This window comes from Entamoeba invadens, assembly GCF_000330505.1.
Source record: "Entamoeba invadens IP1 unplaced genomic scaffold scaff_1105074725743, whole genome shotgun sequence".
Taxonomy (NCBI): domain Eukaryota; phylum Evosea; order Mastigamoebida; family Endamoebidae; genus Entamoeba; species Entamoeba invadens.
This window is the reverse complement of record NW_004440146.1, coordinates 83,406-104,578: the sequence shown is the minus strand read 5'-3', so window position 1 is coordinate 104,578 and position 21,173 is coordinate 83,406. Positions and strand designations below refer to the sequence as shown.

The following is a 21,173-nucleotide window of genomic DNA, read 5'->3' as shown; positions in this document are numbered from 1 at the left end:
TGCCAGAGCTATTGAACTAAAGGTGGAATAAATTAACAACGACTTTATACCACCAAAGGCGTGAACTAAAATGAATGTTCAGTAGACCAACTGCTGTTCAAAAAATATTATTGTGAATATCAAACGGTTGTTTGTCCGGTTGTTTATTCCAATTTTAAAGTTTGTTACTTCAATAAATGCTAACATTTTTAGGAAAGTGGTTTTTGAATGAAGTTCTTTATGTGTGTTCTGACAATTGTGATGATGGTAATTTTAACAACAATTCAACCACAACTTCATTCAAATTCAAGAAGACTTGGCGGAATGCCACAATTACACTGATGGGAATAAATGCATCTTTTAGACAACAAACTAATAATTGTTTGAAAACACTGGAAATATGTTACAAACACCAGATGCCTTTTTGGTTACTACAAAGAGTAAACAACAACATCTTGTAAGAAGTGCAAAATCTGGTAGCAATTGTTTTATGGGTGAGACGTACTCAAAGTTTTTGTCTTGTATTGACAGATTCAATTTGGTCAATGAAGGAACGTGTTTTGCATGAAATACAATTGTTGTCTATTGAAACTGCAAATCAACACTGTGTGTATCACGTGAACAACTGAAAATTTCAACCAGACAAAATTTGCAAAAAGAATGTCCAGAAGCGTATTTCGCAAATGAAAATGTGTGTATTGTTTGTGTTGAGAACTTATAAGACATGTAATGAAGAAACCAAGTGCATTGTTTGCAAAGACGATGCTCTGATTATTGAATCCACCAAAAAGTGTGTGAAAGACAGTTGTCCAGAAATTTATCAGAAAGTGCTAAGAAAATGTGCAAGAGATGCAAATAGTTTACAAATTCGACTGATTTTCAAGAGTTTGTTGCGCCAAAATGATAGAAGAAGGAACAATGAAGTGTGTTAAAATGTGAAATAGATTCTTTAATGTTAACAACCAAAAATGCAATAAGTGCAATGATAAATTGAAAGATGTTCACAACAAAAGAAAAATGTGATAAGTGTAAAGAGAACTTTTTATTTCAGAAGACACTTACAATACGCCGTGCAAACAGGGCAACACTGGATGTGAAGTTTGAATGAACAAAAGTGGTCATTGTGAATTTGTGTTGCAGCTTTGGTATTTGTCTTGATTAAGACATTTTAAGTTACTTTTTGGTTGATTATGGTTCAAAAATCGGCGTTTAACAATAACAATTTAAATTGATTATGTAATTATCATAATTGCAAATTACAAACAATGGCAATGAATTTTTTAAATATAATATATTACTGATAAATAGATTTAGCTTAATTTATAAGTCTTAATCGTATATTAAGGAGAATGTACATTGTGCACCACTACCTCTAAAATTAGAATTTATTTACTATTTGATATATACACAAATCAAAATTATAGTATATAAGAATTTTATTTCTTATATGGTCTGGATCCCAAATTAAAAACCTGCCGAACAGTCAGTGGATACCGAGTGATATGGTGCTTTGATAAGAAGGCTTATAAACCGCACACAAACAGTACTTTATTGAAACTTTATTTTTGTTAAAATTGTTGAAAAAGTCTCAATTCAACTGTATATTATAAATTATAGTAATTTATTATTTATTTTTAACTTTGTGATTTATATTATAAATTATAGTAAATTAAATTATTAAATAATAATACAAAAATGAAATTCATAATTAATAAAATTGGCAACTTATATATTGATAAGGCAATAAAAAATGAGAATTAGACCCTACGACTAGGATTATTCGTAGAGTATGTCACTTTTTTTTTACAAATAGAATCCACAATATATCATAAAGATTTTTTAACACTTTAGTACCAAATGGAGATACATAGCAATATAATTAATAATTTTCAAGAAGCATTTGTGGTCTAAGGGCAGAATTCCACCCTTCCAAGGTGGAGATCCGGGTTCGAGTCCCGGCAAATGCATTTTTATTTATCAAACAAATGGGTACTAATTTTTCATTTTTTGGTGTTATTATCTTGTTATAATTGAAAACTTCACATTTTCATTTTTCAGCAATATTATTAAACACTTTTAAACACTCTGAATTACACTTTTTGGGTTTAGTGGTTTTCATTATTTTTACTCAATTTCTGTTTCTTCAAATGCACTATGAATTTAATTAGACCAGACTTTAAATACATATTAACATTCCAGGATTTTTAATGGTATTCAAAAAACAATAAAAACAATGATTGTATCAAGGCAAAAACAAAACTTTTCCCTTTTGATAACTTCTGTTGTTAAGTGCGAGCAATGGACAGTTTTTCACGACTATCTGCACGCCTTTAATTTTTCCAATAAGTCGTTTTAATGTCTTGCACGATTGCACGTGTATCTTTGAGACATTTTCCCCAATAATTATTTCCTCCAAATTGTTACACATCTTTACTACAATTTCTTCGACATTTTTATTACAAACAATTTTGTTGCACTTTGCCCAACTCACGCGCGTCTTTTTCTTTTGCGCTTCAAATACAATTTTCTCATATTTCTTTTCTTTGTAATTACTATTTATTTTTAAAGACTTTGTACCGACTATTTTCTTGAAATCAATATTTTTCAAATCAACAAATTCGGTTTTGTCGTTGAGTATCAATTTGTCACCACAAAACTTAACACTTCTTTCAATATAAATGCGTTTTGCAGGCAAGTTGGATAAATTTGTTATATATGCCGCTTTCATCACATTTATCACAACATTTTCATTGACATAAAATTCAAAATTATATATATTGTATTCTTTATATGGATATTTTATATAAAAAGCACACAAATTGACATGACCAAATACCTCCGCCTTGTTACAAAGTTTTGAGGTCTCACACTTTTCTTTATCTTTTATAAGTATTGAGTACTTTTCTTTTGAGTATACAATATATATACATTCACCAACAACAGATTCAACTTCTCCACAAATGACTCTGACACAACAGTCTGAAGTTATAAAAACGCGCTTTGCCTTTCTCAATATGAATTTCGTTGATTTTATTAATTTCGCTGTTGTTACAAATTTCTACATCATAATTTTCAAAAAACTGAATTGTGTTGGCGTTTTCAAAAGTCACCATCATGAGTTTTCCATTAGTAAAAGTTACTCCACTTATAACATTGAGTTCATCTTCATTGTCATAATTTTGATTATTGTCAAACTCAAGCAAGCATTCATTTAAAGTGTTTTTAGGAATGTTTTTAAACTGCACAAAATGTGATTTTGATATTTTCAAAACCCCTTTAAAAGACGTGTATATATCAGAATTAGTGAGGTAATTAAAAGACGAAGTTTTCATTTTGAAAGTGTCAATTTGTCTGTTTGTAGTATCTATAGAAATTTTATCACAACGCCAAAAGTCGGCATTTACAAATTCACAATTTGACATCACAAAATTTGTGCAACTCCGATTTTTCATATCATTAATAATACAATTTAGAAAGAAAGTGTGATTAATTTCAAAAGTTGTGAAACGCATAATGTGATACTTTGTGTGATTTTCAATGCTAATGTTGTTTGATGTTTTCAGTTTAATTTCGTAAATATATCCAAATATGTCAATTTTAATATGTGAAGAATAACGGCAACATAATGTGTCGACTGCACTCATTAAAATATTAAGATTTGTGCACTTCACAATATTTATTCTCATTGCAAATATTTTTGATATTTTTATGTCTGAGATGTTAAAAAGAGTCAATTTTGCGATTTGGTGAGTGAGAAACGCGACATCGGTCACAACATCGTCCAATAACACTAATGGACATGTTATTAAATATGGTGCGCAAACATCTACAATTTGAAATTCATCACTCGATACATTTTGCGTTGTACACCTTTTTCATTATTCCAAGTGTTCATCTGAACCTTCAGTTTGTATTGTATTTTTTTTTCATTTTTATTGTCATAATTTTCACTATTCACATTCACATTTTGCGTACTGTTCTTTTCCTCTTGTTTAATAAGATCATTTTGAATTGGAGTATTTTGGTCTTTTATTAATAATTTATCTTGTTCAACATGTTCTCGTGTGTTTTTATTAATGTTTTGTTTTATTATTTCAATCCACTTGTCATAACCATCATTTCCAAATTGGTCTTCTATTACGATTTCGTTGTCACTTTGGAAATAAACTGAATCAATACCTTTTACATTAGTCACAGCTACATCCCCAACATATCTCAAGTTATCAAGAAAACTGCAGTGGTCCACTACATTCTCCTCGCAATCAAAAACTTCAACATTTTGTTGCCGAAGCATCAAAATTGCAACATTAAAATCCTTTTTAAGTATTTCTCTTACTGCTGTTTTTTCAATGAAAATTGAAACTTTAACAGTTGCTAATTTTTTCAAACAATGATGAATCATTTGTTATTTGAATGATGATAAAAAGGTTGGGTGTATACAATTCCAAATTGTTATTTTTGTGACGCTTTTCAGTTCAAAATCCTTTTTAAAATGTTTGGCTTGCGAATCCACCCATTCATGTGAATACTTTTGAAGTTAATGTAATTGTCGGTAGGCAACTAATTGTTGTTTTTGGTCCCAACATAGCAAATTTCTATTTTTGAAATAGCACTTGAGATTATTGTGGGTGGAAACGTGGCGAATGAATGTGATTATAATCATTCCTTTTGTTGTGTGGTGCTTTTACAAGTCGTATATTCTTAACTTTTCGGATCAGTTTGTTGTCGTTATACAACATGTAATCATAACATTGAAGGGTTTTAATCTTTGGAAACGCTTTTATGATAAATTCGAAAATCGAAGAAAATAAAGCCTCAAGTGGCTCTTTAAAAAGAGCAAAAGTTTCAATTTCTAAATTGATAAAAGGGTTGATGTATAGACTCTGCATACACTCAAAACACTTTTTGTTAACTTGTTCAAAAGTTTTGAGAGAATCCATTGTGTTGTTGTATTAACAAAACAGTGTTAAATCATTTGACTGGTGTTTTAAAATCAATCAATTATCTCAATTATCCACAAAAAAACGTATTTGTCGAATTACAAATGCAACAAAAATGAAGACTCGAAAATGACCCATGACCAGTCTGCAAGTTTTAAAAGTGGCTGTGTTATGTGCAAAGAATATTATTATTGAGTTGGACTTGACTGTTCAAAATGTGATCAAAAAAATGTGGCACGCGTTTAAATCTAAATATCTGTCTCGCCCGCAACTCATCAAATTCGTAACAACAAAACAAACTAAAGTCAGTCTGAAAACCTTATTTATTCCAAAAACTTTATTTATTTTTTTCCCTTTGAAAAAAAGCAAATTTGGGATGTTTAATAAATATTACTATTATTTAAACTATTTTCAAATAACACAACCAAAAACATTAATGGGGTTAAAGTCATATAGCCAAGCATTTCATTTTTTCTGTTTGTCAATAATAGGTGATATTAATGTTGTTATTTACCTAAAAGAACGGGAAAATACCGTAAACAAACTGAGTTTTTTGGATCATTTTTTGAAAATATCGCTTTTAGGCGGGAGTACTTTTTTTACTTTTTTAAGACACTCTTTTGGAGAGCAAACAGACACCCACATAGTTAAGACAATTTCTTGTGAACGGCTTTTACTCGACCGTTAAACTGCAATTCGATGTTCGAGTCTGCCAAGCGTGGTCTTCTTTTTGATTATGATTGTTTCGTTGTTTTTTATTAATTATTTAATTAAATCCAAGTTGTTTGTTGTCTATTCTTTTGTTATATTTGTCATCTCACACACAAAAAAATTTACCAAACCGCGGTTTACAACCACTCTCTGTTGTTATACGCGATGTTTGAGCGTAAAAAATCAAATTTGTCAATTTGTTTAACCTTAGAATGTCAAAACTAGATAAATTATATCAGTTTTTTGTTGTTGTTCTTTGTTGAACAATTTTGATTTTTTTGGTAAAACCAATATTTGAAAATATTTAAATAAATATCCACTATTGAAACGGGCATATTTTGAAAATTATTTGTTTATTATTGACAAAAAAATCACATTTATTACCACTTATTTAATAAATACAATATTTTCTCGAAAAATAAACGACTTGTAAGATGTTTTACTTTTGATAAAACCACTAATTTGGAATTATTTATGAAATAACAAAATGGTTGATAAACAAAAAAATCAAATGGAAATGGAAATGGAATGTATATTAGATAATGGATTTGATAGTTGTTCTGAAGACAACTCAATAAGCGATTTTGATACAAAGTTATATGAAGACATCATTGAAGACAAAAAGACGACACAAACAATTCATAAACGTTGTACTGACCCAAATTGTACTGAATGTTGGTCAAAACAAATATTTATCGAAAAAGATTTTTCAGAAATAAATTTTACACATAACACAGAAGGAAAAACGAAAACACATAATATTCAAACTACGCCAATAAATTGTTTTTTAGAAGTTTTTGATGATGAAATATTGAAAATAATCACCAAACAAACTCATAATTATGCAATACATAAAAAGGTTATGGATTGGAAAGAGCCAACTCTTACCGAGATCCAAGCTTTTATAGGCGTTGTTATTATGCAAGGTATCAAATCCGATGGTAAAAACCACTTACCGAGTTATACACCAATGATTGTTCTTGATATTACAAAGCGTTGTTTCCATTATATCGACTAAAGCAACTTTTCCATAACATTCATTTTGATGACAAAGAAACGAGAAATGCGAGGCAAGAAAAGTTCAAAAGAAAAAAATGAAGCAATTTATGAAATATTGGAAAGAATTAACAACAATTTTCAAAATGTTTATATTTCTGGAAAGAATTTAGTCATAGATGAAATGATGTCTCCTGTTCATGGACGTTGTCCATTTAAAGTTTACGTGCCTCTTAAACCAGAATAATATGGTCTAAAAATATTTGCTGTTGTTGATTGTAAAACGTTGTTTGTGTCTAAAATGACAATGCATTGTGGCGGAGAGTATAAAAAGCCTATAAATAGAACAAACAATATATCACACAACACAGACATAAAACTGGATTGGAAGAAACTGAATCAAATTAAAAAAAACAAAAAAGGAAAAGGGCAACTCAATTCCAATCAGAGTCACGGTTATGGATTTAGTGTCTCATTTACTAGATAAAGACCGCGTTTTATGTTGTGATAATTATTTGGAACTGTTGAGTTGTTACAACAACTAACATCTCGAAGGATGTCATATATTGGTACAGTACGCCAAAATCGGTTTAGAGTGTGTAAATTATTCAAGAGCGACGATACAGACCGAGCAGTTTTGTTCAAACACGAAGGAATTGGATGGAACATGTTAGGATATAAGGAAAACGCAACAAAGCCCGGAGTGTTTATAGTTACAACGAACAGTTCAAAAACAAAACTTAGCGATAAAGATGGAACACCAGAAACTATTTTGAGATATAATAAACTTAAAGGTGGTGTTGATATGGTGGATAAACTATGTGCAATGCATTCATGTCGAAGAACGTCAAGAAGATGGACTGTATAGTATTTCTGGTTTTTAGTAGATGTTTGTGTGCATAACTCGTATGTATTATGGAACCTTAATACACTTAAAAAAGATAAAAGGAAATTCATGAAAAAATTGGCACTTGAACTAGCAACACCCTTTGCTTTGCAACTGAATCGTTCGGGTATTTCAACGGAAAGAATGATCGCTTTAAAATAATTCGTAATACCGATGTGTTTTGATTGTGTAAATGAAAAATATGTAACTGTTAAAACTAACAGTAAGAAAAAAATGGGCTGTGTTAAAACTGCAAAATTAATTCCAAATCAACGAAAACAACATCGTTTTGTGAATTGTGTGGCACCTTGAGCATTACACGTTGTTGTAACTTATGTAAACACAATATATGTGATTCCTGTTTTAGTAAAACATTTAAATAACAATTTGTTATTGTGTTGTTATTATTTTTTTACAATAAAATGAACTGGATAAAAAATATCTAGATTTGTCCTTGGTAAAATAAATTAAAAATAAAAGTTTCAATTGACATTCTAAGGTTAAGTTCGTTTTGAATAAAAAAAAACAAAGATTTCAAGTGAAAAAAAATAATTTTGAAAAACAAAACCAAATAACAAAAATAATAACCTATTTTTGTCGATAAATAAGGTTTTTGGAATAAATAAGGTTTCCAGACTTACTTTATATATTAATCAATAATTCTTTAAAGTTGTTTGCAAAGACGAATTTTAAAAATATTTAAAGACCGAAAAACTGTGAATTTCAAAATGTGTAGACTTGGCAGTTATCATGCCATGATAGTCTCAAAATACTTTGTCATTATCGGAGACTTTATTAACTTGGAGTTGGTATGCAAGAAGTTTGGTGGTAATATGGGAAAGTTTCACTTCAACCCAATTTCGTTAAATTCCAAAACAATTGGATACTTTCCAAACATCGAGACACTTCACTTGTGGTATGTAACCGATGAGAATTTTGGCAATAAATTTATGATAAACACAAGAGAAAATGAAGACAATGGAAATATGGCCATTTTAAAGAAAAAATTCTTTCGAATTATTGTGTGGTTCAATGTTGACTTTGAAACTGTTGACAGAAACAAAAGTCGAAACATCGAGTTTAAAAATGTTACTTACACCCAAAATGATAGTTTTAAATATGGGAATGAAATTCCATTGAGTGTGACATCACTTGGTTATGGTTGTTTTGGTTCGTGCTGTAGTCTTAGCAGTTTTACAATACCATCAAGTGTGACATCAATTGGTAATTTTTGTTTTAGTCGATGCAGTAATTTAAGTGGTGTTACAATACCATCGAGTGTGAGATCAATTGGTTGTTCTTGTTTCTATGAATGTGGTGTGTTGAGTAGTGTTATAATACCATCAAGTGTGACATCAATTGGGAGTAATTGTTTTAGTAGATGCATAAATATAAGCAGTGTTACAATACCATCAAGTGTTATTTTAATTGGTAATGAATGTTTCAGTGGATGTCATAGTCTCAGTAAAGTTTTTATACCTTCAAGTGTCACATTAATCGGTGATGGTTGTTTTGGTTATTGTAGTTTTTTGAATAATGTTACGATACCATTGAGTGTGACATCAATTGGTAAAGGTTGTTTCCGTGGATGCAGTATTTTGAGTAGTGTTACAATACCATCAAGTGTGACATCGATTGGTGATAGTTGTTTCCATGGATGCAGTAGTTTAATTATTGTCAACATACCATCAAGCATGATATCAATTGGTGAATATTGTTTCGAAGAATGCGGAAATCTAAGCAGTGTTACATCACTTTTGAGTGTTAAATCATTTGGCAATTATTGTTTCCGTTGGTGCAATAGTTTGAAAACTATTACGATACCATCGAGTGTGACATTAATTGGTAAAGGTTGTTTCCCATCGAACACTATTGTTCATCGAAGCTAATGAGATAATTTAGTTATTACTTATTTCGTTAAAAACAATTAAAAAATTGTAAAAATTTTATTGCGGGTTTTAAAGCCAGAATACAAAGATTACTGAAATGAGAGATAGTGGGAATCGGCGAGTTAATATCACGTCATCTAATGATATTAATAACATATTATTATTTTTATTATACAGTTGAGTAATATAATTATTAGGTACTAGTTTTTTGTTTATAAATAAATTTGTAACCTACTATTACACTTTGTATTAAATATACCATTTTTAATACAATCATTTTTTACAATGAGTGATTTTTGGTAAATAAATGTAATATTTTTTTGTAACATATTTAACCATTCGAAAATTTGATCACGGTCTCCAGAAATGGGAAGAGGTCGAACACTTAGGTTTTACAAAAGTAGATAAAACTTGGTTTATTTTTTTAATAATTATTATTGATATATTGGTTATTTGTTTTAAACAAAGAAAAACAATTGATTTTTGATTTAAAAAACGGGAATTGGGTAACAATGAAAAAAATGGAAAAAATATTGAAACAACGATTTCTGGATTTTTCAAAAAAATTCCCGAAATACTCTATTTATAATGGTCTAAAATTCGGCAGACAAAGTTACAGATTAGACAACTTTTAGCAAATGACTCTACTTGTTGTTAAACGTTAAATAACAATCAAATGAAATAATAAAATTAATGTTGAACAAACGTTGTCAAAACACAACTTAATGGTGATTATTAAAGTCTGGAAAATAATTATTATAACAATTATTTGTCAATGGTAAAATAATTCAAATTTGTTTTTAATAAATTGAAATATCCTGCTTTAAACAAAAACCATTGTCATATAATTGTTGAAATACAGCTTGATGTTTTTTAATTTATTTAAATACAAATAAATGAATGTGAATTTATCAAAAAAGAACTGTATTGGATCTATTACTTTAAATCCTTAGAACTACGAGAAACCGATTTTAAAATCTATTGTGCAGGTACACATGAGCCACAAGTCTGACCCTAAAAATGTTGTAAAATATGATAACATTTTGATTTTAGTTTTATCATTTTAAGTAATAATTTGTTGTTACATGTTTACGCAGTGAAAATTACCACATTTTTTATTGTAACGTTTTTTTTAAATGAAAATAGTAGCATTAAACAATATAACAACATACACAAAATGTTGTTGTTAAATTGTTGATAATTAATATTAAATAAATGCTTTTATTCAACTTTATCATTAATATTGTCGTGTAAATAAAATACATACATGTTTATTGATATGTGTTTAAATATAAAAAACAATAAAATAACAGTAAATAATTGTAAATAATATCTCGCTTATATGTAATTATTAACAAAAAGATATTAAACGGAAAAGTATACTTTTATTTTGTTAAATTAATAAAATTTCTTTGTTTCAATAAAATGTCACACAAATTACACATTAGTTACAATCAATAACAGAAAATCACAATTCATTAACAATCATTTTCAATTGGAAATTATATTCAACAATTACATTAGTATTAATATCATCTTTTTTTGTTGTTGATATATTTAAAAAGTTAATCGTGTTATGTTGGTAATTTGTAATGTGAATAATTGAAAATGCCATCTGTTATAGTTTAAAAATTGATTCTGATTAAAATATGTTATTTTTTGTTTTTGATGGCAATAATAACCAAGTATCACCTATTGAAACTTTATCCAACACAAATTGTTATTTTAATTAAATATTTTTTATTTATATTACTCTATTAATAGAAAAATGGGTGTGTTAAGTTAATACTGATTATTGAGTTAATACTTTTAATACATATCGTTATTAATTGTTAATTTATATTTATTAAATATTTTAACAATTTAAAAAAATAAAAATAGAGACTATGGGAGTAAAACCCAACATCTTTTATCTGAAAACTGTGATATTGGTTGATAATGCACTACAGTTGTGCTAATTCCCCTTACACAATATTTTCAAAATGTTACATTATATTTAAATTTTATGATAAATGCTAATAATTTTAATATGTGTTAATTGTAAATATCAACTGAATCAACACTTAAAAGGTGTACATTATGAGTTCTTGTTGATAATGTTCAAAAATAATAAAACTATTCAAAAAACAACATATTTTAACACTAAAAGAAATCAATTATGTTTTACTCTTATAACGTTCAAAGAGTTTACATAGCGCCGAGGAATCATCTTTTATAACCCACATCTTTGCCCCTGGTATTGCCAGGTTTTATTAAAACCAAAGTCAAATAGTGGTCCTGTGCTATTCAAATGGCAAGAATCTGTTTTGATGATCGAATGGGGGGACAATCTGACTCTCTAAGTTCAGAGCGTTTCTTTCAAAGCCTTTGGAAACACAGAGTTATGACTTGCAAGAACAGGAAAATGCGAGGTGACAAGGCTTGACTTACTCTTCCAAGTATATTGCCTTTGGGGTTTACCAGACCCTATCCAGTTACCGGTATAACTTCCTGTATAAAATCTCGCTTATCGGAGGCATCGAAAGCTACTTTTGACGACTCACATTTTGTGGTGTCTCCCTCGTGTAGGGTTGGTCTCTATAAAAAAACAACATATTATAACCAAATATTTAAAAATTATAAAAGTAAACTAGTCTTTTCTTAAAAAAATGGCGGTTGTGTGACATTTTCGTGTGCTTTTTTGTTGTAATTATCAACATTATAATATGCACTTGTAAATTTTTATAGATATTTAGAAATGCTTGTGCTTTCTCTTGAAAAGGTACCAAGTTTGAACACGACAACAGCACAAGAGCTTAATGCATGTTTTTATTTAAAAATTTTTTCTTGGTAGTAAAATGATTGACACTTAGTCTTATTGGAATAATAATGGTAAATTGTTGTGGATAAGATATCCTGCCCTTTTTAAACTCTATAATTAAAAATCATGCAAAATGCATTTTTAGGAAATCGCAAAAGTTCAAGGAAATAGAACAATACCATTGTATGTTTCACTTTACATAACAATAAATTGAATAGCTGATTGATGATGCAACTAAGCACCATATAGCATTAATGTTAAGAATAAAGTATTTGATGCAAAATAATTGATTTGAATAGGTTCGGTGATCCAACAATACAAGAAAATATATAGCACCGATCATTCATTGTCGTCAACGACAACAACAATAAACCTTAAATAAAAATGTAGTAAAAAAGATATCAAGAAATTAACACTAGATGTCCATAGTGTGGCATTTTGGTGCTGAATAAGTATAATAATACAGCAGAGGCTTTTGTTGGTAAGAAAGTCAACAACTCAATCATCACATTTTCGGTTTATTTCAATGACTCACAGCGACAGGCAACAAAGAACGCGAGCACTATTGTAGGCATCAATGTGCTCAGAATCATTATTTATTTTACAGCAGTAATAGCATATGGACTTGACAAGAAGACACAGAGAAAAGAACCTCTTGATCTTTGATCTTGAATTTGGAACATTCGATATGTCACTTATTGTAATTGATTATGGTGTTTTTGAAGTTAAGGCAACAGACGGCAACACGCATATTGGTATTAAAGACTTTGATAAGAGAATAGTGAACAACACATTGCTGAGTTCAAGAAAAAGTTCAAAAAGATATTTAGAGTAATGCAAGAGAAGTCAGATGACAAAGAACATCACGTAAAAGGGCAAAGCGAACACTATCATCTGTAGCAACAGCAAACATTAAAGTATATTAGTTGTAATATATGTATGAAAACATAGACTTCTACACATCATTTACAAGAGCGCGTTTTGAAGAACAAAACATCGACATTTTCAAGTCAACAATAACACTTGTCGAGAAGGTGTTTGAAGACTCCAAACTGGACAAAGGGAGAATAGCTGATGTTGTGCTGATTGGTGGATCAACTTTTATTCCAAAGGTTGTGCAGATACTACAAAACTTTTCAATGAAAAGGAGATCAACAAAAATATAGACATAGATGAAGCCACAATTGGGCGTATTAATTTTTGCCTCGTTTTTGTTTTAAAAAACAGGGAGCTGGTGTTAACTTTTTCCCATATAAACGTATTTTAAAAAACGAAGAAACATTCTATAAAATAACACCGAAGCATTTTTGGGCTTCGGCATTAACCGTTTAAATTTTGGTAAAAGCCAGGTTGTGGATGAAACTGTAGCATATAATAATGTTGTACTATTATTATTTTTAAAAAAAAATAATGGAAGGGCAACAAAGGTTGTCTCGCTACCCGGTTATACTTAAGTTACACTCGGCAATGAGACTGTTAGTCAAATATTAAAAGGACTGAAATTCAACAATCAAATGAATTCAACACGAGAGTAAATTTTTTAAAAAACGAAATAATAAAAATTATGTACTGTTATATGATGTATATGTTATTTATTTATAAAAATGAAATATTTTAAACATTCCAATCATTATGATAAAACCTCGACTTAATCACTTTCTGTTCGTTTTTAGTTTTTTGTGTAATCACTTTTCTTGTACAAAAGTTTAGCCTTTAAAAATTTAATTCTATAAATACATTATAACAAATTTTATTGTTTAGTTGATAATTATTATAAAACAATAATTTTATATTTTTTGAATTTGCTATATAGAATATATTTCGATTTCTGTATCATTTGATAAATATAATCTATATGTTATCATTATACAACATTCATTTTTGAATAAATCAATGTGTTTTATTTTTACCATAAAAATTATTTATATCTATCATTTTATGTGTTTCAAAACGAATATACAATTAATTCATATATGAAATAATCTTACATCTATAGTTTTATTATTATGAGTAATAACAATAAAATGGTTTTCTGAAATAAATAAGTTTAAAAATATGTTCTATTAAATGGAAAGTATGATTAAAATAACCATAATTTGTTTCATCTAAAAATTTCATATACAAACGATGAAAACTAACTTAATTGTGTTAATCATTTAACAATCGAAAATAAAGTGAAGTTTCAAATAAATAATAAGTGCATTTGCCGGGACTCGAACCCGGATCTCCACCTTGGAAGTGTGGAATTCTGCCCTTAGACCACAAATGCTCACTATATGTAATTATATATGATAGTAATTATTTCAGTGTTTTTACAATCAAATAATAAAAACGCCCCCCGGGGGGCTAGAACCCCCAACCTTACCGTTAAAAGCCGCACGCTCTACCGACTGAGCTAGGAAGGCACTTATTAAAAAGATTGTTTATTTTATAACATTATAAATTAAAAGACAAGAAGTCGATGCTAAAAGACTTTGTGTTGGTGTTCATTGAAAACATCAGTGTGTTATTTGTTGTTACTTTTAATAATTTTATAATATAAAAATAACACAATTACTTTAAAAATGATTATAGATTAAAATAAATTAAAATGGTCCCGGCGGGGATTAAACCCGCGACCCTCGCATAACTCTATTTTATAAGTACGATGCACTACCGACTGTGCTACGGGGCCTTATATTTTTAATGATAGTATATTCTCTTATCGTTGTTATGTAATTATAATAAACATCTGGGATATTACAAATCGTGATAATATGTGACATTTTAAATAGTATTGCATATTCAAATAATTATTGTTTTTATATTCTTTTTGGTTATGTTTTAACTTTATTTCTATGTAAAAAAATAACTATAAATTAAATTATTGTTTTTAAAAATAATGGCTACAGTCGGGAAAAAATTGTCGTATAAAAATTTTATAGTAAAAGTAATTATTATTTAACATTCTAAAACTATATAAAAATATTCAATTTTAATTTAATTTTAACCTTTTTCACAAAACAACAACCCAGTTACACATATCGGGTACAATTATATTGTTTTTTAAAAAGTTACTAAAAACATGAAAATGAGTATAAGCTACAAAAGCCAAAAAGAAATTAAAAAAATAACAATAAACTCCTTTGTCCATGATAAGTTTTTTCATTGAGACATCCTTTTTTACTTTGACTGCATTTGTTTTTACCAAATATAATAATTTTTAAGAAAAAAAACAATCAAAAACAATTTCCAAAAAACTACCACTTAATAATAATAATGAAGGACAAAATATAAACAATTTTAATATAAAAAACTGTCTATTTTATTATAATTAATTATAATAAAATTATGATATTATAATTATACAATACAATTAAAAATAAAACCATTTTAAACATCTCAAAATGTTAGAATATATATATAATATTTTGTATTACAATATTCAACACTTTGTAAATGACCAAATTTCTAAATTATACAATTTCATTAACATAATATAAATGCATTTTCAAAATTAATTTTTATAGATATATAATAGTATTAAATGTATATGAATTTGTATGTATCATTTATGAAAAAATATTTTGGTAAAGTTCAATATTGTCTATTATTTTAAATTTTTAAACAAAAGTTATAACCATATTTGATTTATATTATGAAAGCCAATAACACTGCAAATAACATTGAATATGTCATAGCAGAGTCTCTGATTGTGTAATATAATCCATTATCATTTGTAACGCATATTCCCAATCCTATTTTCACAACATTTGTTGGTGTTCCAGTACATGTCTCAGATTCATCGTAAATGTTTTTAATAAACCAATCATCTACAAATTCTGATTTTGACGAAGATGTTTCTGAAGTTTTTACACAACCAGGTTTTATAAGCATTTCTATTGGATATGGACCACTTCCTTTAATGGTGCAATGTTCTGCATCAAGGTATGAATATACAACTGCTGAGTATTCTGGAAGGTTTTTCACAAAGAATTGATTGTTATTAAGCTCATAAGGACCGTGATCAACCCAATTGTCACACATGGTTGATGTATAACTTCTGACTTTCTTTCCATCTTTGCTGTATTTGGTATACGTGTTGCTTCCAGTATAATAACATTTATCGAGTTGGTAGACATTCATATATTCGTCGTAGGTGGTCATAAGATATTCAGCCTGAGCTACTAGCACAATAAGTAAGATGGAAATCATTTGATGTTTTATGCTTTTATTATTCGAGTTTATAAAGTAAATAAATATTTTTGAAAGTATATATTAATATGTATTTAAGGTATTCTTGATTTGTCATTAAGTTGATATATAGGGTAAGTGAATGTAAACGTACTAAAAAATTAATTTATATTAAACACGTTATTAATATTAAAACGTTCAAATAAATGAAATATCATTTATAATCTTCATTCTCGTCAAGAATGTGGTGTTTATTTAAATAACCTTTTAAGTTTTTGGATATTTTGTCGAAAGTAATAATTCAATTATTAATTAATTTACCTTAATTTATTATAATTATTTTTATTGTTCAAAATTAAATATAGAATTAAACTTTATGTTTTTTTCGTTTGTAACAGAATAACACTTAAAAACAACTTTACAAAAAATGAATTAATTATTATACGAAATTAACTGTATTTTACAAAGAATTTAAAATCTATAATTTAATAGAAATATACAATACGATAATATAATCATTTTCAAATTAAAAATTAAATAATTTTAATTTATCAAACTTAAATATCACAAAGATACAATTTCCATTAAATTTATTGTATTGACATGATATAATATTTTAATATTATACTTGTTTTGATATTGATTTGTGTTGTAAAAAATTTCATTGTCAAACCTAAAAATTAAATTATTTTTATAATTGAGACCCATTTTAAATATAAAACAATAAACAAAATAACATCTTTATTGATACATTTCTATATTTATCTTGTCGAGAATGCCATAATTGTTCTCAATGATATCTTTATTAAAAACTTTCATTTTCTTTAGTTTTTTGCATTTATAAAAAGCGTTTTCTTTTAACACTTTCACGCTTTTTGGTATTGTAATATCTTTTAATAAATTATTATTTGCAAATGCCATATCTTCTATTATTTCGAGGCTTTCGGGCAGTGTGATCATACTTAGACTGTTGTTCGTAAACGCGAAAGATGATATTTTAGTCACCCCAAATGACAAATTCAAGGAGTACAAGCAGCAATTCAAACACATTGATTGTGGGATATTCCATACAGTCTGTGGAAATGAGATGTGACTTAATCTTGTTGCGTTCTCAAAAACATTATTTTTGAATTTAATAACTGTTGGTGGTATCACTATGTCTGTTATTGGCGCATATCTAAAACACCTTTCTCCAATCACTCGAATATTTGGGCTTATAACTTCACTGTTCAAATCTTTAAAATTGACAAGCACTAAGTTCTTGAAAGAAACTTTGTCGAGAAACGCCTTTGAAGACTCGACGTACTTCTTATAAGAAACTTCGTACCAAACATTCACTTTAAAAAACAAATTTCTGACATTTTGAGGATATGTAGTGTTAGAAGTCAATACCTCATATCCAAAGTCGTCGTCTGTCTCATTATAAATATTTAAAGTTTCAACTTTTGCGAAATATTTTAAATTAATATTTGTCAATGGAATTGGGTTCGAGTGGAACTTTTCGGTGTTTTTGAAAAACTTTTTGTTTAACATTTCGACTTTAACAAAGTCTTCAAACAAAGTGAAATATTTTGATACGATCATCATGTGATATCCATCGAGTCTTGCCATACCTTAGTTTCGTGTATTAAATAGTTTTAGTTTACACTTAAAAACAATTAAAAAGATTGAGTCTTGACTTTTACTCGTTTCTAAGCAATATAAGTCCATTTAAGTTTTAAGTTATGATAATTAAAACAAGTTTGTTGATATTTTATTCAATTAATTATTTTCTAATTATTAATTGAATAAATTTATAAATTTAGAAAGGTAAAAAAATTCAATTAAACAGATAATATTTTTTTTGAAATAATGATTTTAATTGGAAATACAGCGAAACAAAAATATTGTATTAAATAGTCAATCATTATGTATTCAAAACGACGCTCTCAGTTCAAATAAAATAATAACAATCAATAAAAACAACAGTAAAAACATTTAAAAATCTTATTATTTTTGATATCACCAACAAAAAAAACTATACTATATGTATTTTTCTAAATAATCAAAAAATACTTGTTCAAATAAACAAATTCAAACGATTTGAAATGTTTATAAAAAATGTCAAATGTTAATCATAAGGTTGTTTGATATGATTTAAAAAATTGTTTACCACATCTAAAAATGCCTAATTTTTTCAAGTTTTTTAAATTATTTTCTGATACATTAACCTGAAATATTTTCAGCTGTGGTTGATATTACATAATTACTATTAAAAAACATTGAAATACATAACCAATTATAAGCACGTTTTAAAAGTATAATTAACCATTAAACTACGGGAAAATCGGTTTAAATATATGTGTACAAGTAAACACGAGTCACATAAGCCACGGATTGGAAATCAAAATTGGTGTAAACTGTGATATTCTTAATTATGGTGTTATTTTTAATTATTAGTATGATGTTACATGTTTACATAATTAAAAGAAACCACGTTTTATTTTTCGGTTGTTTTTTTAAAAAAAAGTGTTGCAATAAACAGAAAACATGATACACAAAATGTTGTTGTTAAATTATTGAAAATGGTGTTTAAGGGTGCTTTTATTTAAATTTATTATAATTGTTGTATTTTTGTATATATACACGTGTTTACTGTTGTGGTTTAAATATAAAAAAGATAAAACGACAATTCAAAAAAAATAATTGTATATAATATCTCGCTTATATGTATTCATCAACGAAAATCTATTGAATGAAAAATGTGGAAATTGATATAGTCACACAATGAAATTAATAACAATAGTTTATATTTGATTTTTTTCTGTTTCAACAATATTTCAAACAAACAACACAAAAATCACAATAAATATTAAAAACAACACTGTCATTAACAGTCATAATTCAACTGGAAATCCAATCCAACTTTGGCATTTGTATTAACAATTGTTTATATCTGTACTTAATTTATTCAAACATTTAATTGTGTAGATATCTTTGTTGTTTGAATATATAAAAACACGCATCCAAAATGTTAATTACTTTGTATATTTTGGCTTATCAATAAATTGTTTTTGTATTGCATTTTTAGTATTTATATATAAATTTACTGAATAGTTTAAATACAATACTTTGATTAATGCCAAAAACGTGTGGTTTCCACCAAATAAATTATTGTTGATACAACATTTATTTTTTTTATATTTTCAACATTTTCGTTAATTATGATATACTTTTTAATTTGGGCATTAAATAGGTTGGGTTTGTAGAAAAACGCACAATTTTTTGTTTACATTTATAATCATTTTTGTAATTTATCGACGTTATAATAAAATATTCAAAAACATTATTATATATTTTAATTATTTTGTATTATCTTATTAATGTGTTACTTTTATTTTGTTAGGTTTTGTTGTTTACTTAAAGCACGTACCACTCAAATAATAACACTATTAGTTTATAATTGACATTTTCAAAATCTGTTAAATTAGAATGTAAATTGATTTGGCAAACAAATCACAAAATAATTATCAAAAATTAAAATGATAAAATTGTATGGATAACTTAAATTATTAAAAATAAAAATTAAATTTGTATTTTTTGAAAATACAGACATTGTGATATGATAAAAAATAATATTGAATGCTTTTTGATTATTTAAGGTAATTTTTTGAATAAACAAAAATATGATGAGTTTTTTTGTTGTTTTGAATAAGTATGTTTTGAAGAATAAAAATTGTAATTAAAAATGGTTATTAGTAAATATTTAAATAAAAAATGTTAAAGAAAGTATTTTCGAGTAAAAATGGAGACTTATATCAATAACTTTGTAAAAATTATGTTTACTATATTTAGTGTTTGAATATAATTATTTTCCTTAAAAATCTGTAACCAACCACACACAGAGGAGACACCAAATAGTTTAAATTGTCAAAAGTCGCTATCGATGCCTCCGATAAGCGATATATTCCACTAGAAGTCAACCTGGTGGCTAAAGGGGTCTGGTAAATCCCAAAGGCAATATCCTAAATAGAGTAAGTCGAACCTTGTCACCTTTCATTTTTGCCGTTTTAGCAAGTCTCAACTTTGCTTTTCTAAAAGCTTTTAAATTAACGTTCTGAACTTCTAAAATCGGATTGTCTTATAATTCTATTTTCGGGACATATTCTTGTCATTTGAAAAGCACAAGACCGCTATATGATATCAGTTTGAATAAAACCAGGTTATACAATGGGTAAAGATGTGTGTTTCAAAAGATGACTTATCGGCACTATGTTTACTCTTTAAATTTTATAAAAGTAAAACACAATTGATTTCTTTGTATATACCAAAGAAAATTACTTATTACTGAAATATAAAAATAATATTATCAAGTTTTGAGTTTCGTTTTTATCGAAGTACTAAAAGAACTTTCGGCACAGTTATAAAATACGAACCAAAACCAAAATGTATCAGCGTGTTATGATGGTAAAAATTTGTCATTTGAATTATGATGAAAAGTTATAAACGAATATATACATGAACTTTATCATCATTTTAAAAGTATTGATTATTAAACAATGTTCGTGTTGATCATTCTTATATTATTCGAATTTTGTATGATTTTGTTTGAAATAATAATTGCACATTGTTATAATTGTTATATAATTTATTACTTTTTATAGTTAATTAATAATAATGTAAAATATTCATAACATAATACTGAACGAGTAGTGAATTAGAATACATCTTATTTCTTCTCCTCCTTCTTTTCAGTGGCAGCAGCCTTTGGTGCGGCTTCCTTTGGTGCAGCAGCAGCTCCCTTCTTTCCTCCCTTCTTT

General features: G+C 27.4%; 3 protein-coding genes across 3 annotated transcripts; all 3 read right to left on the bottom strand.

The window, feature by feature from the left end:
• Positions 1–3,805: 3,805 nt before the first annotated feature.
• EIN_383020 (hypothetical protein) lies at positions 3,806–4,381 on the bottom strand (the record flags this gene model as incomplete). The annotated part of the gene is made up of 1 exon (XM_004254411.1): positions 3,806–4,381. One exon carries the CDS (start codon positions 4,379–4,381, stop codon positions 3,806–3,808), a length of 576 nt encoding a protein of 191 aa, XP_004254459.1.
• An 11,450-nt stretch (positions 4,382–15,831) lies between these two features.
• EIN_383010 (hypothetical protein) lies at positions 15,832–16,395 on the bottom strand (the record flags this gene model as incomplete). The annotated part of the gene is made up of 1 exon (XM_004254410.1): positions 15,832–16,395. One exon carries the CDS (start codon positions 16,393–16,395, stop codon positions 15,832–15,834), a length of 564 nt encoding a protein of 187 aa, XP_004254458.1.
• A 720-nt stretch (positions 16,396–17,115) lies between these two features.
• Positions 17,116–17,985, bottom strand: EIN_383000 (hypothetical protein; the record flags this gene model as incomplete). The annotated part of the gene is made up of 1 exon (XM_004254409.1): positions 17,116–17,985. One exon carries the CDS (start codon positions 17,983–17,985, stop codon positions 17,116–17,118), a length of 870 nt encoding a protein of 289 aa, XP_004254457.1.
• Positions 17,986–21,173: the final 3,188 nt, after the last annotated feature.